The 24,535-nt window shown below is 40.2% G+C and overlaps 1 protein-coding gene across 2 annotated transcripts in view; it reads right to left on the reverse strand.

Annotated features, from left to right (window-relative positions):
* LOC120545613 (potassium/sodium hyperpolarization-activated cyclic nucleotide-gated channel 1) overlaps positions 1-24,535 on the reverse strand; it is a 117,277-nt gene that overhangs the window by 14,749 nt on the left and 77,993 nt on the right. For both annotated transcript variants that reach the window (XM_039780125.1, XM_039780126.1), the window contains exons 3-6: positions 20,158-20,319; positions 10,631-10,849; positions 4,100-4,246; positions 623-863 (exon numbers count right to left, since the gene is read on the reverse strand). In XM_039780125.1, coding sequence (XP_039636059.1) covers positions 623-863; positions 4,100-4,246; positions 10,631-10,849; positions 20,158-20,319 — 769 coding nt within the window. The remainder of the gene's footprint in view (positions 1-622; positions 864-4,099; positions 4,247-10,630; positions 10,850-20,157; positions 20,320-24,535) is intronic.

Raw genomic sequence — 24,535 nt, forward strand, 5'->3', positions numbered from 1 at the left:
ACATTTTAAAAATTAATGATATCTGTAATGTTTTGGAGAGGGAATGGGACTTGTGCCGAGAAAAAGAGAGAGGAAGACAGAGAAATGGCTGAGGGAATAGCTCCTGATTTTACACAGAAGGAACGACTAGCTGCTCTTGTTAGTGCCAAGTATATGCAGCAGGAACGAATAGAGGGGAGAAGAGTTTGTGTGTGTGTGTGTGTGTGTGTGTGTGTGTGTGTGTGTTTGTGTGTGTGTGTGTGTGTGTGTGTGTGTGAGGGTAAGGGTAAGGGTGGGGGAGGATCCTCTGTGTGTCCTAAGGGATGCCAGTTCCACGCCTTGGCCTACTCCAACAACCAGATGAGTGGTTACGTAACTGCAGGAGCTGTCTAACGTCCAACACTGGTTAATGAGAATCTAGATCTACAATAACTTAACTTCAAACAGCATCAAACGCAAGACCTGAGGCTAGACACACGTCTCAATATATAACCGTATGAACATACTGTAGCATACGTGCCTGTCCGTATGGTGTTCTGGCATGGCAGTACCCACATGTGTTTGCATTTTCATGTAGAAAAATTATTATTTTAAATAGAATTTTTAAATTGTTAATTGTATTGTATTGTTTTTTTGTTCTAACCTCCAAAGTAGGATCCATCTGTCAGCTTCATCTCCTTGCTGAACTTAGTGATGACACTTGCAACACCATGTTGAATGAAGTACATCTTCTTGCCGACCGTGCCTTCTCGGATAATGTAGTCGTTGGGTTGAAAGACCTCAAACTTCAACTTGCTCAGCATCCCCGTCACAAAGTTGGGGTCCGCGTTGGCAAACAAAGGCATGGTGGCCACGAGCTTACGGCAATTAAAGTTGACAATTTCCTGGTGGAGAAAAAGAAGAAAGTGTTGGTCAAACAGATGAGATCATCATGTCATAAATAATTCAGTACTTTCCACCTACACCTTGAAAACTGAGCATCGGTTTTGGTAGTCTGACACAAAACACCACCACAAATCCTTCATCTCTGCTCCTTTTATCTGCAGGCATAAATGAATTGGATGCAATGAATTGGATGCATATTGCTGCTTTATACCTAATACTTCTTAAGCACTTCCCATCACTCTTGAGAAGAAACTTTTTGGCACACGAGTCAGATCCTGATGAGTTTGCCCTCCGGTGCCGGCTGCAGGCCATCTTTCCGGTCTCATCCTGTCCCCTCAGACCCAGCAGGAGATTAGGAGCTTGTTGTCTGTTTACCCACACATCTCTGTTGCTGTGCAGATGGAAAGCCGGGGCACTTGGCATTTGCGGTGGTGTGTTGCTGACCCCCCATGAGGGATAACTCTCCTCCAGTGACAACAGGACATCATCAGAGAGATAACCAATCTCTGGGATGCTCGCAAAGAGATGTTAGCTTAGCCTCAGATGCCGGTGTCAGCTAATGCTACGGGGCTCTGACCTCAATCATGCACCAGAAGTAATGAATTATATAGTAAGCAATTGTCATGCCCAGCCAGGAGTCCTCTTGGGGAAACAATCTTTGGCTATGCCTATTTAAAGATTTGTCATATGGAGAATAAGAGTGGTGGTAGGGAGAATAGCAAAACAGTCTGGCTGTTATGTTATTTCAGCCCATTACAAACTGCATGGATTTTTTTTATGTGTTTATATATATATATATATATATATATATATATATATATATATATATAAACACAGTACATATATATTTACATGTTTTGTTTATTGTTTTATAATTGGTTTTGCTGCTCTGAAAATCACCTCGCAGAAATGTAACACTGTGGTCTGTCTGTGGTAACACAGTACAACAGGGGCTGTTTGGAAAATTCTCCCTGTTGGGGCATTAATGGACATCTGAAATCTCTACCACAGCTGCTGAATAGCAAACCATTTAATGCAATGCAATTTTCCTTTTCTTTGAGTTCATCTTTGCTTGTGCGTCTTTGTTGACCAGATTTTCCGATACCAGAGCTTATCAATTGAATGCTTTTTGGCAGCAAACAATCAATTATTAGATGTTGGAGCGTCCTTGAAAGCAACCCCACGGAGAGGTTTTCAAGTGGTTTCTGCCCACAGTTGCAGCACAGCCGCAAACTGTTCAATGTGATGGATTACCTGGGTCAACACGTGTGAATTCACTGCAAGTTGATTTCCATAGCCTACCAAAATGAATAGAAACCAGTAAAGGGTTCCTGGAGAGAATTTATAGACATAGTAATGGAGCAAAATATATATAAAAAAAACACTGAGTCTCACATCTCAGCAGATGAATTTGAAATTAATTCTACCATTGTCAATAGCTGCACACCAGGATGATTAACTGAGAACTTTGCTGTAAGCATGATTACCTTGACCTACACACCAAACCCAAAGCGGTTTAATCCACTGAAACAGAGTTGTCATGTGAACCAGTCATAATTGCTTGACGCAGGCTCATTCTTGCACACCTGTTTGACAGACTCATGCAAGACTTGTGATCAATGACATGCCAGAATCAGTTAAAGTATACTTGGGCTGATTTCATGGCCCTACTTTGACTCAAAGCAAGTCTGAGTGCTGCTAAGTGGAGCTGATTCTGATCGCAAATTGACTTATAAGTCAGAACCCTAAAAATTGTGCTGGACACTTAGTCTGATATGATTATAGGAGTTGGCAAAAGCAAGCTCATTTAGGGAGGTGGCACTGGCACTCGCATGAAGGTTGGCATTACTCATCTAGCTTTTTCAATGGATGGTCAAAGAGCAGAAGAGGTGAGCGGTGTAGGTACCGAAAATAATCTATCTAAAACCTGGCATAATTGTTAATGGATGCAGCATTCAGTAATCTTTCAAAGCTAAGTATTTCCCTTGCTTTGTTTCACTCACTGTACAATTCTGACACGTTCTAAGCCACACTTTTGTAAACTGCTTCTGATTTTGTATGTTTTTCGTTGGGTTTCTTGAAAACTGTAACAAAATTAGATAATCACACATGCTTCTATGATAGTAATTATGGAAATAACAATCAACCCTCAAGTGACCTAATCCTCTAATGGATGTTCAGACAAAAACCGTCATTTTTAGAAACTGGGAATAAACAGGCCACAATACCTGTCATAACTGACACATCTTAAGAACAAATATTTGCTATATATTTGCTCTGGCGCGACTCAGTTTGTTTTTACCCGTCTGTCCCGTGGGCATAGCTTTCATTGTGCAACACTGTCTCTATGCAGATTTTAATTTCGCTTGCTGTGCACAGTGGACCAATAAGCCTGTAAGATGTTTATTTGTAGTAAGCCAAACCTTTAAATCCCTGCCCCTCCCCGTGAGTGTCTAAAATCTTGCAGAAACTCCCCACCCCACTGTATGGTGACTTAATGGGGCTACATGAGAGATGGTCACGATTCCTACACTTGCTTTGCTTTATAGTCCTCTCCTCTCCCATCCACCTACAGTATGCTTTATTTCCCATGTAATCTGCTGATATCAGGTCAGCCAGGAATTTAACAACTGGTCACTGACTCCACGATAAACTTCCAATATTCCTTCTCATTACCTCTTTTTGTGAATATTATACAGTATACTCAGTCGATACTCAAGCTGTGTATCTGTTCTACACTGATGACTTGTAAATATTGTAAATAAAAGAGTGATTGTTCAACAGCTCTGGAGCTCAGGTTGTTTATCACAAGTGACCGTGAGGCTCAGGTAACATTTCTGTGCAGAATATTTTCTTGACTTGACGGATGCTCAGTCTGGGTTCACCCAGGAGGCTGAGGAGAATCCGTTTTGCAGTTTTTGTCCTTTGACCTTGTAAAATGAGATGACAGGTGTTTTGTTTTCACTTTCAGTTCCTGCGCACTTAAAGGTGCCAAATGAAGATTCACTCTTCATCTTAAGGGAATAAACTCATTCATGTTCCCAAAGTAAAACCACTGTGTGACAGCTTACCTGTCAAGAACTTCTTCTTTTTTTTGATTTAAGATGTATTTTTTACCTGTTCCAAAAATAAAAATCTTCAAATGGACACTCTCAAAAAGACTTAATAAATGTTGCTTAGTAAAAAAAACAATTTCTCAATTCAGTTTAGGTTCTCAAGAGAGAAGTAGCCTCACCTCTTTGAGAGGGTCGTTGAGTTCACTCAGGATGTTGTCCTCATCAAAGATTTTGCCTTGGTAGCGATGTTCATAGTAGTCGTGGATTTTCTGCCGCATGTCTGCTGGAAGCTTGTGGAAGGACATGTATTGCTCCACTTGCTTGTACTGAGAAGGCAAAGAAAGCAGAGGGATTTCAGTTGCTTGTTGCATGTATATGTACACCAAATATTCAAACTGCAGTCCTATTAAGTCATACAAACAGGCAGAGTACACCTTAAACAACAAAGCTCTGAGTGTGTATTTGTGTCTCTGTATTGAGGACAAACCGTGCTCTCACATAGTCACAGTGCCATGTCCTTGGTTGTGTGTGTGTGTGTGTGTGTGTGTGTGTGTGTGTGTGTGTGTGTGTGTGTGTGTGTGTGTGTGTGTGTGTGTGTGTGTGTGTGTGTGTGTGTGGCAGGTGGTGAAGCAGGAACAAGTACAGGCCCGGGGCTATGTCAGACCAAGGTAGCAGTTCCGATTATCTCACCCATGCAGGAAGCCCAGTCCTAATAGGCAACCAAGCTATTATCTAATGTAAACTAGAAAGGTAAACCAGGTATCGTGCAGAGATTTAGGAGCTGCATAGTCAACGAACCAGATGGTAGAGATTGCATGACTTATATTAGCACTTGCCGAGGTGATGCCAAAGGGATTCTCTCTTTTTTGTCTGCAATTCTTTTGTATTTGTTTTCTGTTTAAGGTGAAATGTATGTAAAGCTCTTTGAAACTTGCCTTGTCAACAAACCGTTAATGTATCATTATTACAGGTTATAATTGGAACATTTTTCACCTAACTCCACCTTCCGGGCACATTAACTAGCTAAACATAAAGAAAATGAGTACATTTCAAAATTATTTAGCAGTAATTACTGGCTAAAAGTTATAAAACCAAATTTTTTAAGTCCAATTTATACTGCAAAGAAACATAATTAACTTGCCATTTTTCTAAATTAATTAAAGCGGTATTTACAATTAGAACTATTTCCATTACATCCATAATTTGGATTTAGAGGGATGTATCTCCCAAAAGATCAAATGAGAATTTTAAATAAATACATAATGATATTAAAACCATTGCGGTTATTATTGTTTCTCACAGTGCAGTACACAGTCGCAGAAGAAGAGGGAAAGATGAAGAAAATTGATGAAATATTTTGTGACCTCACTATCAGAAAGCCAGATGGCCTGTGACTCAACTTTTTTTTTTCTTACTGCACATGCATGGCTGGACACAGCACTGTTTTCATTTGTGCAATACTGCCAGTAATAAAGATGCAAGAACCATCCTGTATGTGGTAAATAATTGTGTCCTAGAAGAAGTTCAAATTCTGTCCACATTAACCTGAAGGCAAGTATTGACCCAAAGGAGAGGGAAAACAAGAAAATACTTCAGCGCATCTACTTTGATCAGTCTCTGTTTCATCACACAGGCTTTCCACGGACAGGGCCAGGGTCGCGAAAACAATCTTCCCAGCCAGTCCAAGGCCTGACACCTGAAAATAAACTCTCTCCCGCACTGCCTCTGGTAATCACAGTAGAGCAGTGGGTAAGAGCCAACAGTAGCTGTGAGGTTGGTAGTCCAGTCCACTGGCAGGCTCTATGACCAGTGTGATGAGATGTGTCAGTGAGAGAGAAGACACTTGAGTCACAATGCCTCCTTCATTAATTCCTCTTGCGGCTGTAGAAAGGTGATACTGTGATTTAGTTTACAGTAGAAGCTGGAGAGTGATGCACAGAGTCAGGCACTGAGCATGATATGACGTCCCCGATGCTTCAGGTTTGATACGTGGCCTCTGGCTTTAGGTCAAGTTTTCATAATGATGACTTATTTTTTAATTTTTTTTATTGTATTGGTTAATTATCCAGTAATACTTTCTAATGGAGCAATTTAGAGAAATGCTGTCTACATTCCTCCTCCTTATCCATGTCTCTCTTTGTGTGTGTCTCTCTCTCTCTCTCTCTCTCTCTCTCACACAGTGATTCAGCATCAGGGCATTCCAGCAGGCATGTTTTGAGACCATGCATGTTTTACACCATCCTATCCTTCCACCCCCTCTTATGCTTCCTCTGATTCCTTTATAGCTTTCTCTTAGTTTGTTTAATGATGGCCTTCCTTTCTTTAATCATTTTTATTTTATTTTCTTAACATAAGAGATCACGATAAAGGTTTCTGTAATAAGTAAAATGTAGGTAAAACATATCCACATTCTCTTCCCTCCTCATCTTCTCATAAACATCCTCTGACCTTAGCTACCGTCTAACCCCACACCAACATCCCTCTCTCCATGTTTCTAACCCCCCGGCTATGGCAGTGATAGATGTAATGACTACAGGCTGAGCACCCTGAACCCATCCCTGCTGCTCCTCAGCCTGCTCCACTGATATGCACAGCCATGCAGCAAATCAGCCCGAGCTGAATCTGGCTACACACTGGGGCTCTGTTACCACGGACAAGGCATTCACAGACTCAAAGTTGTCAGTTTGATGCCCGTAGGGATGTTGAATGGCTAAAGTGGGATGTAGATTAAGCAGATTTGCTGCGGAGCAGATGACATCACATACTGAGCAAGACACATGTCACTAATTCAAACAGTGACTTCGAACGGCTGACTTGTTTGCTGTGGGCGACCCTCTGTCATTCATTTTTGGCCGAATGTGCTGTGACATCTGTGAATCTGGCAATGATCAATCATATAATTATGTTTTCAATTATGATACATTCTAGCTTATAAAGAAATCAGTTCCATGCTGTGAGTTAAATACCCATTCCAATGATAATGGTGTTATGCAGCAAAGTGTTTTTTTCTGTGTGACTTTTTTTGATCTGCTAACAGTTCTGTTGTCAATCCCAACCTGAATTAATGACCAGACCTGCTGATTAGTGTGATGATGACATTTTATTTCTCTCCAAATGTTAGAGGATGATGAAACTGAATAATTGGCATTCATGATCCCATTCAGATTAACTTTTGTTGTTAAAGTTAATCTGAATACATGATGTTGACTAGATTAATTGTCTCCTTATGTGGATATCACCATTTCCACCACTTTTTTTTTACATTTGAGTTGTGGGTGGCTTTGTACCATAATGATACTGCAGCAACAATTAGTATTGTATTTTGCATAAGGCATAAAAGCTTCTGCTTCAAATGATGAATTTTAACTTATGTGAGGATTTGCTGCTTTTCGTTGTCATGTATAATAGTTATCTGAATATTTTGGGGTTTTAGACTGTTGGCCAAAGAAACATTTTACAGACAAAATTATTAACTGAGAAAATAATCAGTGGATTAATGACAACAATTGTTAGTTGCAGCCCTAATTTTCTGATTATTTTCTCGATTAGTCGTTGGACTATTACATGTCAAAAAAGAAGAAAAAAAAAGGTTTCCATCACAATTGTCCAAGTTTTTGTCATTAAATTTCTTATTTGGTTTAACCAACAATAAAAAAAAAAAAGTTCTTTAAAAGTAAAGAAGATGATGTGTGGCATCATAGCTTGAATCAGTTATTAAAACATTTGCAGTTTATTTTTCTAAAAATGATTTCAGCTCTAATACACAATTTTTATATTAAAAATAACATGACTGCAACTACAACACCAGATCATTACCAAATTCTGTTCATCCAGTCCCTCCAGAAAAACGCGATTATGCGATCGCATAATTCAATGCATAATCAGCCAAAGTACGCATATTTATGCGGGGGCCGCATTTTTTTAAATACGCCGCACTTTCACCGCATAAATTGCCGATTTCCGCACAAAATATGCGGGGCTTGCATGATTTCATAATCCCAGCATTTTCGTTGCAAAAAAGTCACATACAGTATATCTTAGCAGAAAGTTGATAAATGTTGCGTTTACTTCACACAAGAGCAGCCATTTGCCCCTGTTGCCATGGGAACGTTATGAAGTGACGTTATGAAGTGACGTTATGAAGTGACGTTATGAAGTGACGTAATTACGCGACGTGAACATCATTGAAAAGCAGGGTGTTGGGGGAATCACTTCGCAGCTTTTAAAAGTTCCCCCAATTTTTGCAAGTTCCCGCAATTTTTGCAAGTTCCCGCAATTTCATCGCATAAAATTGCATAAATATCCTGCATATTCCATTGCATTTTTTAAGAAAACGTGCCGCATAATCAAGGATTTTTGCCCGCAACAATCAAGTCTGTTTGTGTTTACATCATCTATGTTACCACATAAATTAAAGGTCAGCTCTTCATTTCTAATCATGATTATGTCCTTAAATGGATCAAGACAAACTGTACAATAGAGGACTATAATCCCCTGAACTATAGTGATGTCTGTACATGGAATTCTGCAGTCAGTGTACGCGCAGAAAAAAGTTTGAGAGTTAAAGTCAGATTCTTGCGTGCGAGCACACAGAGCGCATCAGTCATGGCCGTGTGTTCTGGGAATTGCCCAGGCCTCTCAGCAAGATCACAGATGGTTGCTCGGCTGAAATGCTGGATAATCAACCCCCCCCCCCATCCTGAAAACTGATGTAACGGGGACTGAAATGAAAGGGAAAAATAAAATGTGTTCACTGGCAGCATACTGACAATAAGGTGGCTGGTCATGTAATAGACCTCCTTACCCCGTTGGCCTTATGTGATCTGCTTGGGGGAAGAAAATCCTCTTTCTTAGTCATCGCCTAAGATATTGCAATCTGTGAGAGCTCAACCCATTGGTCCATGGGGCCACTGAGAGAAGCTAATTTATTTAAGTCTAGAGCAGGATTTTATGCACCGCAAAGAGCAAAACCCTCAGATTAATAATTTGAAGCTATAGTGTGTAGTTTCTGTCTATATAGTACTGTATAGTATTAAGTAATGACAGGAACACTGTTGGCGCGTCCACATGATACAAGCCTTATCCTACAGTTAGATTAGCTACAAAAGAGAGCGACACGCACTTGCTTGATGGGCGCTCCTGGGCGTGCCTAGCCTACACCGGGTTGCTTGGCAACGGTAAAAAGAAATTCTCTGGTGCTACCTTCAAGCACGTCTTACAAGCATAGACAGTAAGAATGGACCAACAGATCCCGTTGCTCTGGACGGAGACCAGTGAAGGTATTAGAAGCACTTTTCCGGTGAGCGTTACTGCGCAGCCTCCAGCTGAGAGAGACAACATAAATGTGACATGAGCAACCTTTCTGAAAGTTGTAAGTCTTCTGGTAGCTGTGCCAAGAGAAATCTCAATCATCCCCAATCTTGCAGAGACGGAGAGGGTAGGTATATGTAAGGAGATAACATGGGCACAGGCTAATTATTGCTAACTAAAATGCTAGTTAACATTAGTAATTAAACCTAAACAGCTCATGTAAGTCGAAACTGCCTGCCAGCTTCTCCTGTATTATACGGTAATTCCTCTACTGTGTGACTAATCTGTAGCCTATTTTTACAAAAGCGTCTGCTATGGAGCCATAACGTGAGGTACAAGTTAATGGAGCCTTTTATACATTGTCGTGTTTCTTTAGAAATAAACAATGGACAAATAGAGTCTTTAAACGCTTCAGATGTAAAGTTATTCGCTGTCAAGTGACGTCAAAATGAATGGCAGTCAGTGGAATGCTAACAGGAGGTGATCGCGTTGTAGCATCAAAATGGCGCCATAGGAGGTTCGAGTTCTGAACCAAAGCTTACCCCCTTGCTTACAAGTCACTTCAGAGGTATTGTCAAGTCACAAGAATGATGTTTTTGGATTTAAAAGTATTTATTTCTTGATAGGGGTAACAAAATATATGAGATAAAATGCCAAACATATCAGATATATACAGAAATACGATGTCCTGAAGCGTTTCTGAAATCTCGAATAATTTTCTTTGACTCAAGCAACCAACGTACAAACGTCACGCTGCCGTCGCATCGCTCAGCATTTGCATAAAATAGACTTCTTGTCTATTTTGGCCCCGCCTTGCTCGTGGCAGCGGCAAGCTCGCTGCTTGTCGCTGGCAAACGGTCACTCACATTGAAAATTAATGGCAGCATGTCGCTTTTTCGCTGTCTCTTGTAGCTAATGTGACTGTAGGGTTGCGTGATCGTGAGCCCCCACCCCTGCCCCACACAGTTGCTAGTAGCCAAGGAGGGCACGAAGGATTAAAAAGCATGATGGACTCTTCAGAAGAGGTAATTATCTTCACTCGAGTTTCTGCGTGCAAAAGTCACAGGACGACACAATCTCCTGAACACAGCCATACTGAGAAATACAGAGAGAGTTTGGTGGAGCTAATAGTCTTGATTAGATTTGTAGCAACTCATTTGGCAATGGCTTGAATGTAACGGACTTTCATTAATATCAAAAAGTTACACACTAAAGCTTTAAGATCATTCTACTGGTTATTAGCATTACTCACCTTGAAACAACAAGACACGAAAGATTTGAACTTAATACCGTGCAGTTACTTAATTTAAAATAACATCCAATGTCATGTAAATCCCGTAAACCCAATCTTCGCTTAATCTCAGGTATTTAATATAATCATGTCACTGTCTGGTGCTTACCTTCTCTTGGTATTGCCTGCGTGAGGAGTCCAGCGATTGAATTAAAGCTGTAGCGTGGCCCACAAACATGGCGTAGCACGTGGCTCCAACAATCATACTCAGCATGGTGATCCACAGGTCAGACATGCTGACAGGTGCCCGGGCGCCATACCCGATGCACAGCATGTGGCTCATGGCTTTGAAGAGGGCATAAGAGTACTGCTTACCCCAGGAAACATTCTGCAAGGGCGAAGAAAGAGAGAGAGAGAGGGGGAGAAAGAGAGAGGAAATGGAGAGACAGAGAGGGGGTGGGGGGAGTTACTGCAAGGCAAAGCAGGTAGGGAAGGCAGAATAGAAAGACAGGCTTTCCTTTGATGGATCACTGAATCTCCACCAAACACCCTGCCAACACACTCTTCATGCCTCACAGCCTAATGCCCTCACTGAGTGGCTGAACTTTCTACCTGTCTCTGTTTCTCTCTCTCTTCTTTCAGCCTTTCAACACCCTCTCTGCCTAGACCTACCTGGTTTTATTTATTTTCCCATTTGCCACAGGGAGCAAAACAGCTCATTTTTGCAAGAGCTAAAAAAAAAGTGTTGTAATGGGATTCAGTGTGTTGGAGACAGGGGAACAGAAATACAGAGCTGGAAGATTGGGAACTCACTGTAGTCTCCACCCACACATGTACTGTAACATATCAGCTTGAGTGTATGTAACAGTCTTCATGTTGAAAATGTAGTCAGTCATGATCGACTCTCTTGAGCAGCTCAAAAGGAAGTGATCTGCACTGGGTGAGACTCATTCCTTTTATCGTTCACGGCATGTGTTCTCGTCACAAAGTGACTGCTTCTTGTGTGCCTTTAACTACACAATAATATCTCCACTCGGGTTCATGAGGCCCCTATTATCCAATTATGTGTCCAGCTGGGTTTATAAGAAGCCATTTCCTCGTCCACCCCACCACAGTAAAAACCGCATCGGTTGCTGCTGACTGTGGATGAAAACAAGGGACAACAGGTAGTACTGATTGGGCTGCGCAAGAGCGCTTTACGCTCCCGGTGAAGCGAACAATTAGTTTTGTGACACTACAATATGCACTCTGAGACCATGAGGTATTATGAAGCATGGATGGATCATGACAAGATGGACCCCTGGGCACAGATGCCTTAAAGGCCTCCCACACAATCCTTGGTGGTAAAGTGACCACACAGATTCAAAGATTCATTCCCTATGAAGTTGTCATGAAGTTGCTTTCTCGTAACAACCTCAAATTGAATGTTTTAGGGGTCAGTAAATTTGGGGACAGCGTTCAAAAATTTCTTTAACTTGCCAAAACCAACAATGCGATAATCACGCCCACTTTTCGCAGTGATCGGCTAGGCGTGGGGAGGTGGGAAGGAAGCTCTCTTTTTGTGTTTTTTATTTTAAGTTTTTAAGATTATTATTTGGGGCATTTTTAGGCCTTTATTGACAGGACAGCTTAACACAGGAAAGGGAAGAGAGTGAGGAAGTGACATGCAACAAAGGGCTGCAGGTCGGAATCTAACCTGTGGCTACTGCTGTAAGGACTGAGCACATGGGGCGCAACCGGGTGAGCAACCCATATTCTTACTTTATACTTGCTTTCAGATGTGGGCGGATGACATGTTGTATGAGCTAGTTTGTTTTGAGCATACTAAGGCCTTTGGGTAACTCTTAGATTTTTAAAAAGGACTTTTTGCTTTTTTACTATGCAATGAGAAATATTATTAACAGATACTTCAAACAGATGCTCTTGTGTAGGACCCCTTGGACACCTGGCCCTACACCCATTTTATAATCCATCTAGGTTATCAGGTAGTATCACAATATAGAAGGCTTGAAAATGTACTACCTTTATAGTTACAATCCAGATTTCACAGATTTCTTTCCCCCACACACACAATTTCTGTTGTTCTTAGCGTCAGGATACGTCATGTCCTGTCATCAGAGCAGGATTTAGACTCCTCATTAATACAGTACATTTCACATGTGTGCCTTTTTTGCCCAGAGATATGCAAAATCTCTGGTGAGCAACCTAAACAGGCCCATCGAGGCTACATATGTGAAACCCAGTAAGTTCCTATGTGAAGACAAATACGACAGCTCCTCGGTACATGCCCCATAGTCACAGCCAAGTTGCTGACTCCTCTAATAGCTTCACCTCCTGTGAACAAGAAGGGCTGAGGAAGCGCTCCATATAGAATATCTATTTCACCCAAAACAGAATGGCTAATGAAAGAAATATGAAACCTCTAGAAAATATAGTTAATCTCTGTCTTTTTTTCACTGGCTGACATAGTTCCATAAGCCACACTGTAATGTAGCACATCCCATCATGTTCACACGCTGGTGCCTCCTTTTGTCACGGCATTCTCCGTTCTGCTCGACTCCACGCTGTTCATCAACTGGGATTTAGTTAATGAGTAAATTTACAGCTAATCATCTGCCCTGGATGACTCACCAATTAGTTTATTCTTCCAGAGACTGATTAGAACATTTGTGACACTTTCCAGCTTGAATGACAAATAGAGTCCAGTTTGTTTGCCTTGGCAGCGTCAATTTGTTTTCTCCAAAAGGGTTCAGCCAAACAATACTGTCTTTATACAAAGAACCACCTTTTTTTCCCCACAATATACAGTGTAAAGGAAATATTTGTAGCAGAAATATATATGTAGTGTTTTCGTAGTAATTTACTGTTGCACTTACACTGAATAATCCACACACACACACACACACACACACACACACACACACACACACACACACACACACACACACACACACACACACACACACACACACACACAATCCACCCAAATGCTACTTGTGATGTCATGAGCCTTAGTTGTTCTTTCACATGTGTACGTTTAGCATGTGTGGTTGAGATGGCGGGTAACGCTGCAGAATGTTTGTGTTGACATATTCATATGGATGGCGTAGCGGTGAAATGTAGTTTTGCCAGGTGAAAACAGATAAGCTGTGGTGACTCACCGCACATTTTGCTATTTGTCCTTGGATGTGTTTGGTGCAACAGGGAATGTCTGCACTGCATGAGCGTGTCATATAATCCTTTTGTAGTACAGATTATATAGGGCTTGGGAATTGACTTCACATATAGTTGCACTGTACGTCATACTTCTGATGTTTATTTAAATATAGAGCATATAAAACAGAGAAAAAGGGAGAATCTTTTTTTATTTGGCTCTTAGCCCAGTGATGATCAGCTCATTGGTGAGCTAACCAATCACTCTCTATTGGACTAAACTGTCACAGGTGTGGTTCCTAATTCAACAGGTTAGACATCATTGATGTTCCGTCAATATTAGTTCAAGTCCTTATCATAGACTGTAAAAATAATGGACAAAGCTTCTAAGTCTAACAATTGAAGCCAGTGTACCTTAAACCTGAATTTGATCTAATTTCTAGAGGGGGCAACTCCACTGGTTGCAAAAATAAGCCTGTTTCTATAGTCTAAGTCTATGGGAAAATGACCCTACTTCACTTTATTTACTACCTCAGTAAACATTTTGCATGAGATGATGGGCTCAATCGCTAGATTCAAATCTTGATTAAAAAAAAAGAGAGAGAAAGAGAGACCCTTTTTATTGAAGAACATTGCAGGAATAACATCTGCATTATTACTGGTTTGATTCCTTGAGTTTGTATTTTTGCCTTCCATTACAGTAAGTGACTTACAGTAGATTTGGTGCAGTGCATTATGATTGTAGCAGCCAATCTTACACTAAGTACATACTGTCCTGGATTTCTTTTGTCCGTTTACAGTAGTCATCAAATGACAGACATAAACATGCATTTCCCTGCAGTAGTGAGGAAACTCAGATTGACAGAATTATCCACCGTATACCCTCCGTTTCTTTAAAAAGCAGCTTCTACTTTTTTCCTATTCTCTCCAATCCCCTTGACTTTAATGAATGTGGCTAACACTGCAGATGTGCTTAGTTCCTCTGGAGTTCGAAATATAATTAAGCTCTGGATGAAGCCAAACAAGTGACATCAGATACTTTATATTCAACAGTAACATGAATTCACAGACTTCATTATCCCATGCAAAAACACTCAAAACTGTCTATAATTAGACTTAGCCAAGTGTTTGACTGCTTGTTTGTTTAACATCAGCATTTGAATTCATTAGTCACAACATGGTGCCTCCATACAGTCCCATCACACAGGATGAGACTGGTTATGTGACCTGGATGCTTCACCATCGTCCCGGTGTCGAGTGTGACCCAGAGGCTTTGGTTGTTGTTCATACCAATGAGTAACTATGAGACTAACTATGAGAAGATGTGATGCACAGCTGCAAAGGACAGGATTTGACCCTCAACAGCACCACTGCTCATAGGGCAAATAACAAAAAATAGAGTGGTTACTCATCTGATACTCATTGCCACAGATGCGCACTAATTCAACAGCTGTCCTCGCTTCACTGCAGCATAACACTTATTAGTAAAATCCAAGGAAAAAAACATTTCCTATTACATTCACTTATGAAAATACACTTTCTAGAATGTGCATGCGTAGCTTTTCCATTTTAAATAAGTTTTGGTGTAAAATGTCATCCTATTTTGATTTTACTAGCACTTTGTGTGTATTTTTCATGTTTTATTTCAGGTAAATGCTCCCCTCACGTGTCTTTTTATCCATATTTAAAATTGAGCACAAACATCCGCATTAGCTGGTCTTAATTACTCAATCATATAACCGGCAAGCTGTCCCATGCATGGGGAAAAATGTGATGCACAATATCAATTTTTTTTAATTACGTAATCTAACTACAAGCTGTTCTCTCTGGGAGTGCACAGAAGGCGCAACAGTCTTTGAACACATAAGCGAGGAAGTGCAGGGGTCTGCTGGCCTGCGTGAGCACCAAACTGTAACTTGGCAAGAAAAGTACTCACAGTGGTAACCTTCTCAGTGTAAAGGTTGATGTTCTCTTTGTGTCGTTTGTTTCATGCTTATCTCCAGCTCAGCAGTGCTGATGAAGGATCCTTCTGGGACCTGCCAAGCTTCTACAGTTTTCTCCTTTTATTAAGATTTTATGTGTTTTTTTTTGCAGCGGTCTCAGTTGCTTTCCTCAGGGTTGTACGTTTGGGTTGTTAGTGGTGTTGCAATTCATTATTTTCATCAACAATTAATTTGCCAAACATTTTCATTAATGGGTTATAAAATTGTGAAAAAGGACCAGTATATTTTTTTTTTAACAATTTCTTGTCTTATCCGACCAACAGCCTGAAACCCAAAGATATTCTGTTTACCATCACATAAAACAAAGAAAAGCAACAAATCTGAGAGGCTTGAACTTGAATTTTTGCATAAAATAACTGCCTATTAAATTCAATTGACTAATTAATAGGGCTGTTACTCCTCTCTGACATGTTATTCTGTGCTTTGTGATTTGTTGAATTTATATTTTCTTTATCTCATGACATAATCTAAATGTAGTCACCTTTGTAAAAGCCTTGTCTTTCTACTTTCTCTGAAGAGTAATACATGTCTACCACACAATACTGACATTCTGAGGAGTGAGGTGACTTCTTTTGCTTTTGGTATCCAATCATGTGCAATCAAGTATGCATCTGCCACTTTCACTGATGAGCACACCCTTAATCAGAAAGGTTAAACTAAGCAAGAAAGCAGCCTGATTTATGTCTCCAGGTGTACAACAAAAGAGATGTTGTCAAATGTCTTGCGACAACCCCTCGAAACTCGGTGCTACTGTTGTTAAGCAGCGATGCTTGACATCTTGACAATTCAGGTGGTCATACTCCCGCATTTCTGAATGAACAAAGATGCTCTAGAGATGAGTGATTGAAATCTCCTATTATCAGCAAAGACTCTCCAAGAGGGGTGAATAACACACCTACCAATGTCAACCAATCAAAGGTACTTTAAAACAAATAATTAAGCAAGAGAGCTACACCCTGTTCACATCAGGGCAAAAGCAGTCTTGCATTTTACTCAGATGAAACCAATATGTCCTCATGTTGAGGGAAGTGCCATGAGGGAGGAGAGATATACACTATAAAAAAAAAAATAGTTTGATTAATTCATAAACTTTGGACTGAGCCCGGCTGTTGGAAATTACTCATTGAGGTTGGGGAAGAAAGAGACGGGAAAATAGTGCGTGGTCCAGGGATAAAAGAGACTGAAGGGTGGTTATGCATGGTCAGGCAATGCTTTTCTGTTTTTGTCTGTCTACCTACAGTTCTGTCTGTCTGCCCCTGAGACATGAATCCTCAGCAGGATACTGCTCAGCTGTCCGTCTCTTTAATATGAGACCTGGACAGGAACAGCACACAAACACTCACAAAACACACATGTCCCTCCATGCTCCTAAACACATATCTTTACACTGTGCATGCAGACAGAAGTAACATCCCATCACCCTCTCACACGAGCCAACACAGCGACAGCAGCACTATCTTGTCTGGTGATTAAGTAAATGCAGCCGCTAAAGAGTAAGAAGCTACTCTCAGGCCATTAGTCATGAAGATAACAGTCCTACACCTTGTACTGCACCACTCAGCAGTATCTGCAGTCCTGGTTGTCCCCACTCTTCTTCTCACAGCTGGAGACAGAAAGTACCAAGCCAACGACAGAAACAAAATATGACGCATTCTTGAGCAGCTGAAAGACACGACCTTTGAAGGCAACATTCACCTGAAAGTCCCTCTCCCGAGAGGCCGTAAAAACACATTATGTATTTAAACGGAAGGGGACATATCTTATCAAGATTTTTAACTTATGAATGCTAATGCATTGCGATGGTGTGAGAAGAGGAATCCCACATGTGGGCCAGGCTTTTCACTTTGGATTTGCTAGACCGCAGTCAGGATCCACAGGGAAGAGATTTCTACAAATTGCTCATTCTACCACATCCCAGTCAGTAACACCATGTTAGCTGCTGACATCCTACAGTGCCAATGACCAGAGATTTTGCCTCAAATATGTGTCATTTAGGACTGCAGCTAACAATTATTTTAATCAATTATTTTTTTGATTCATTTTGTTCAGTTCAAATGCAAGTGTTCAGTCATCACAAAAACGGAGGAGAAATCAATATAGAAAGCAATCTGAAAATTTATAGGTTTATTAAAATTAAATACCTGTTATGTAGAATACTGACATTTATTCAAGTTGAGTTATTTGCAAAAATGTTTTACATTTGTTCAAATTGGTTTGTCTTTGTTGGTGGATTGGAAAATGCATTTGTGAACATCACAAATTACTCACAAATCATCATACACATTTGAAACTCATTTTTTTATTTGTGGATCACCGGTATTGAGACCAATTTCTCTCATCATTCTTGCGGCGTAGCATTAGTCTCAAAAGTATTGATTCATCATTTATAATAATTGCCTGTAGTCCGAGGTAACTATTCAAAATGCTTGTTTTGTCTGACCCACTGTCCAAAATCCAAAGATGTTCTATTTACAGTGAAAGAAAAGAGACTAACCTTTAATTTTAAAAGCTGGAACCAGAGAATGCTTTGCTTGTTGAAGATTCATTTTCTGTCTATCGAGTAATTAACTAATCAACTAATCCTTTCAGCAGCCTCAACGCTGTCACAATCTGTATATTCATACCTGAACACAAGGTGCAAAAATGGACTAGATTCATGATATATATGGTAATACTAATCAAAGAAGTTGTGAAACTGCTGAGATTTGAAAGCATTGTTGTCCCTTCAGACTAGACGAACTCTGTGAGGTTCTATATATAGGTGTGCAAGTCTGCAGCTGCAGTCAGAACATGTCACAAGGAAGCTTATATCTGTGAGGAGCTGGAAGGCATCTTTGTGATCTTGTTTTGACATACTGCATGCAAATTATTCTAGTTTCATTTTTACTAGTTTTCACAGCTGTGTAGCTCACCTATAAGCATCCAGCACACAGTATCTTTGTTTCAGAGGCCCTTTTGCAATCCCCAGCTATGGCTATTGATTTCCATGGCGCAAATGATCCTGCCACACAGGAGGCAGTGACAACTTCTACATGATTCCCATTACGTATCGATTTGCATACAAGAAGGGGAATAGATCTGATTAATTCTGAGCAAGCAGAGCAACATGCAGCACAAGTGCAAGGAGACTTTTATAATTAAGCTTAGTTATTACAAGTAGCGGTAAATATGAAGCAATGTTGAACAAAGGAAAGTTAAAAAGAATCTGTGGTGCTGCAGGAAAATGAAAGAGCCCGGTTTTGTGTAAGCATTAGCAAGGATGAATTGTGACAGTTATGTGTGACATTTTATCACTGAAAATTCATTTTGGTGCAAACAGAGATGGATAATGTCTGTTTAGGATGAATAACACATGCTAGTTGGTATTGGGCTCACTTGGGCAATTAATCGCCTTGAAGTACAAATAAGAGTTGAATACAGGGCTGTGATGTTGAGGAAAGCTGACATTTGCTCCTGAAGTCAGATGCCTCTAAGCAGTCAGTGTGCATGTGGAGTACAGACATGTTTGTCAGAGAGAGGGAGATGAGAGGGCAGAAGAGTTCCCCGGGCGAGCATTTACAATCAGCATTACCCAGGAGGCCCGTACACACACTTCTACACTATCACACTAATACCACGGTTCGTTTGACCCCAACTCAGAGAAAGAGAAGGAGGTGGAAAAAATGTAAAACACAGTGAAAGAAAAAGCACATACAGATGGGAGACAGTCCCCAAAGAGTTTGGATATCCACGTAGAATATGGAGAGGCCAGAAATAGGCCAAGAAAATACGTTAAAAGTGTCATATCTGTTAATACTATGAAACAAGAAGGCCAAGGAAAACAGAAACAAGAAGGCCAAGGAAAACAGAAACATGTAGTACACTACTGTTACAGTACCACTGGTATTCATGCACTGTAGTAATATTTGGTTTAAACTGTCTCACTGCCTCTTTAAGATATGTTTCTTTGTCGGTTGGCAGATCAATAATGTACCTGCAACAATGTCCCTAAAGAAATGCGCCTGCAGTTCTTATTTAATCAGACACTACTGTATATTAATACAATAAAACAAGAGAACAAGACCGAGCCTTTATTTTTATTTAAAAAAAATATTTGCTATAACTGCAACATTATTTTAAAATCAATAGACCTATAGTTATGAGAAATCCTATATTTTGTCATATAGCATTTTATTCGGAAAACACATCGGTTGGTCCTCATCTTAACAACGTTTTCTCTTTTAGACATACAAGCGCATATGAGCTAAGCAGCCAAACAGGGTTATCTTGAATGAAATAACTGCCTGCTCTTACATTTTTCTTATCTTAGTGTACAAAAATACTAGGGCTTACTAGTCCTACACTGCAATACAAAACAATGCTGTTTCTTTGTCTTCTACATGGGTCATCAGTTTGTCATTTGTTGCCTGATACATGCAGCTGTAGCCTCAGTCTTTTAGCACAATGTCATGTACAGTATGTAGCAATGAAATGCAAAGATTCTTTTATATACACCAAATGCCAAAATAACAAACAAAAGAGAAGAGTGTGTAATACTTACAACCATACCGTTTAGGGACACCCAGCAGTCAGGGGGGAAGTCTTGGAGGAGAGGCACCAGATACTGGAGGCAGCCGTCCCAGTGACACAGAAGCAGCATCATCCCTATCAAATTAAATATTCTTACCACTGCACTAGCCAGGTCATAGGTCATATGGAAAATCTGCCAAAGAGAAAAAAGAGACAGAGAGACCTCAGTTAGATCGCCCTAGTATCTCCTTTGTTGTTTGAAAATGTACATTCAAATACTGATCATACATCATGTTCAAGTACAGTGTTGAAACAGCAGGTAAAACAGACAGTGGTTCAGATTTAGATCTGTTAGTGTCTGTTAGTGTGATGTGAAACATCACATGCATTGGTATTTCAGAGATACAAAAATATTTTTGAAAGATTAAAAAGATACCTAAAAAGTTCACAAATGTACAAAGTCACCTTTGAAGTGGAGGGCATGGTGTGCCTGCCCTGTTTGGCCACCAGAGAATTTGGTTGCCAACTGTGTGTGTGTGTGTGTGTGTGTGTGTGTGTGTGTGTGTGTGTGTGTGTGGGTGTGTGTGTGTGTGTGCGTGCGTGCGTGCGTGCGTGCATGTGCGCGCGTGTGTGTGTGTGCGTGTGCATATGTGTGTGCACATCTCACAGATGTTGAGCTGCATAATTCAACATGGCTGCTTTCCAAAACAAACTGACCAGTGAATGAGAAACAGAATGATAAAGGGAGGACATACATCTGGAATAATCAGCAGGTATGTGTTTTTAAATGCCATGAGCCGGGGCAAGTGTTACTGCTGGTGTGGTTATTTCATAAGAGCAGGACATTTCAGAATAGAAAGTCATCAGCAGGGTGAGTAAGCATATGTGCAATGTGAAGCGCTTTCATTCACATCGGATATGGGCGAAGAGAATTGACTCACGGCCGGTTAGCTGTGGCACTAATTTCTCATTAGCATGAGAAACCCATTACTTATTTCCAGGTTAGTTATTCCATAATCACCCTGACGCTGAAGCTCAATTTCTTCTTCTAAAAACAGTGAAATATGAAGAAATTGGTGAGTTTTGCATAATAACCTCCGCCATTTGCCAATTTGTTGAATGAAAGATTTCAAGTAATTAGTATCTATTTTTAAGTTTATGGCTTTCCATTATCTGTAAACTGCCCATTCTACTCACCATAATTGTCATGACCATTTAAATGGGCCTCAGGTTATGGCACACCATGCTGCCATTAAAAGAAATCACACAACTTTTGGTGTCAGGTATGTTTTTCTACACTAGTGCTAAAAGTTTGAATAGCTTCAAAGTTGTAGTTCTTGAAGTAATAAATAGAATAAACTGATGCCAGACTGTAAACAAAAGTATAGAAGGTTGAAGTCAAATGTGAATATGTACAGTACATTCAATTATAATCTATTGAAATATTTTACTTGTATAAGAGCAGAAATGAGGAGTATTTTGTTACTTTTAACATTTCTATTTTCTAATAGCAGTTTTGCTCTATATTTAACTCCAGGTCCAACCTTTATTTTTGCGTTATCTGCCTTTTTTTCACCTCAGTTTAATTTTGACTTTTTCTGTCTGTACTTCAGAATTTGGAAAAAAATACTGACCACTTTTGACCAAATTGCAAGGGCTACTTACTTCTTCTTCTCATAGAGTGCAATCACTCCAGAAAAGAGAGCCTGAGCACGGAATTTCATGTTGTGCTGACACATGTACGTACTCATAATTCTAAACCAGTTTTGCCATGACACCTATGCAAAATTAAACCCCAGGTGTTTTTAAAGCTCTTTGAATCCACATTTCTCCACCCCGGTCTATTGTGACTGTCCTGTAACCTTTCTGCACAAAGGACAGTGTCCACACACAGAACAGATGAGAGAACAAGAGGCTGAGCTGATGCTCAGATCCCTCTGTGGTTGAACTCATCCACAGGGAGATACAGTGCACTGCCCTCACAGGCTAAAATTAGGCACTAGCTTACAGGATGGCTGTCTCAATTCACTCAGTATCTCCTTCGCTGCCTACATCTTTACTCTTAATTTGGCAGAACTCTTCCCCCCTCTGTTGGGTTTGTGTGTGTTTTCACATCCATTATAGTTTGGTGACATAATAGGAGAGACAGACAGACAGACAGACACAAATAGAAAGACAGAATGGTGACTAATAAAGGTATGCATTCTTGAAGGATGGAACAAGACTGGAAAACAGGAAGTAGCACTTTGGTACCTCTTTGAATTGCAAAGGACTACACCAGGCAGAAATAGAAAAGGGCCGACTGCCTGTCTGCACTTTCCTCTTTCAACTAATGCATAATCAAGAAACACAACAAAAGAGACGCTGAAAAATGGGGGGTGCAGGCTTTAGGGGAAAGCAAGTGATAAGGTGTGTGAAGGTTGCAGAGAGGTTTTACACATACTCAGGGAGCATTTCACTTTGCTGTGAAGCCTCTGCTACCTCTGGGTCACACTGAGTCACAGAGGGCAGAGGGCAGAGGGGAAAGATGTAAAAACTCATTAATGCAATGTGGGATTTGTTTTGGTTTGTATTTCAGGGGCACCGTTTTGAAAAGTCTGCTAGTGGCAGCAGGTAGCCATGAGGTTTTAGTCTAATAATAGAGTTCCTAAGAATAGAGGCTCCAGGTGTAGATCACTGGTCACAGGAATATACAGGATAACCTTCATTGTGATGAAAATTAATGAAATACACTCTACTAGGACAAAAACTTTGTCTCCATATAGCAATTTAATTGTAATAATTCAAATAATATAATGAATATGTGCAACCTTTATTTGCATCCAACATCTTTCTTATGCTAATAAATCAGTTACTCGCATAGCGAAGTGTTGTGGAGAGCGGGTCCGATGTCATGCTCAGGATAGGTGTCTTCAGAACTAACAGTGCTCAGTTTCCTTAACTTTCAATCATGCACATATTGGACCATCACTCAGCAAATGAGCAGCAGTTTAAGAGTTGCTCTGAGGCATCCAAGAGGGAGATCATAGTGTGTCTGTGCAGTTATGTTGATATGTTGATGGAGAGGATTAAAATACAGGCCTGCTCCTGTTTTATTCAACATGTTACAGTAAAGGAAATCCCCACAGTACTGACGATGCTTAAGACTTTTTAAGAAATCTTTTAAGTAAAAGAAATGTCATTACATTTGAGGAAGTTACTTGAACTACTAGCTACTTGTAGACTACTAGCTTGAAAGAAGTGAACTTGAAAAATAATTTCCATGTGACTCTGCATTTCGCACTACGCCAAGAAGCGTAATGGCCCTATTACAAAACAATTTAAAAGGTCTGCTATTTTATTATCATTTAATCTGTTAATTATTTTCTTGATTAATTCATTCCAAGGTGACCTCTTCAAATGGCTTGTTTTGTCTGACCAACAGTGCAAACTCCAAACATATTCATAAAATGATATAAAAACAGAGAGCAGGCGGTTAATCCTCACAAGCTAATGTTTAATGTAATAGGTTTTTCTTTCAACATGACTAAAACTATTATTAAAATAGTTGCAGATTACTGCAATGTAAATATTTCAGCAAGTGTTTTTTTCAAGGGGATTCAGGGCTTCTGATTGGTTGCAGTACCAGCCTGTCATTCTGTCCGAGTTTGGTCGCCTTTTTTTTTTTATAACATTTGCGCAAAGCTGCTCAACCAAAGCACCATTAGTACAAGCTCACATTGTGTTCTGTGGTCGGTGTGTCATTGGGATATACCTTCATCAATTTATTGATTTGACTGTCACACTCTGTGCTGATCCATGTCGTTCAAAATCTAGCCTGGCTTGTCTTTAATGAAGTGTTTGTGAATTTGCATGATTGTGCCCATGTTTCATAGCATTGAGTGTTCCTGTAAAAAAAACTTTAACCACCTGCTCACATTACAGATGCACAGGAGAGGAAGGCAGTGACATTAAATTACTATTTCAGAAAAATGTCCCTAAAGTTAATCACAACGATTGACCAAGCAGTGTGTACACCAGAAGGTTTCTCAGCCACTGTAAGCTCTTGTTAACTACATTATTCCAGGAAATAGGTAGCTCTGACTGAGAACCAAAAGCATCACCAATATTCTCGGTTGGCATCGGCAAAATATAGGTTTAGAAGTACCGTAAGTACATCAAGCTTAAATATTATCCGTGGACAGGGGCATAGGTCAGTATTATCCTTTAACACAGGAGATCCAAACAGCCAAGATGTGAAGTGATAGTGGCACAAGGTCACTGGTTGTGTCCAGCCAGCATGGCGTTCATTCACATTAGGCATGTCTCCATCCATTCATCAGTACAGTCCGGTAGAGTAGATGCGGACCTAGGAGCTACTGTGTGTTTGCATAGATAAATACACTTCTATAAACATAATTTATAATACA

Source organism: Perca fluviatilis, chromosome 17 (genome assembly GCF_010015445.1).
Source record: "Perca fluviatilis chromosome 17, GENO_Pfluv_1.0, whole genome shotgun sequence".
NCBI classification, from domain to species: domain Eukaryota; kingdom Metazoa; phylum Chordata; class Actinopteri; order Perciformes; family Percidae; genus Perca; species Perca fluviatilis.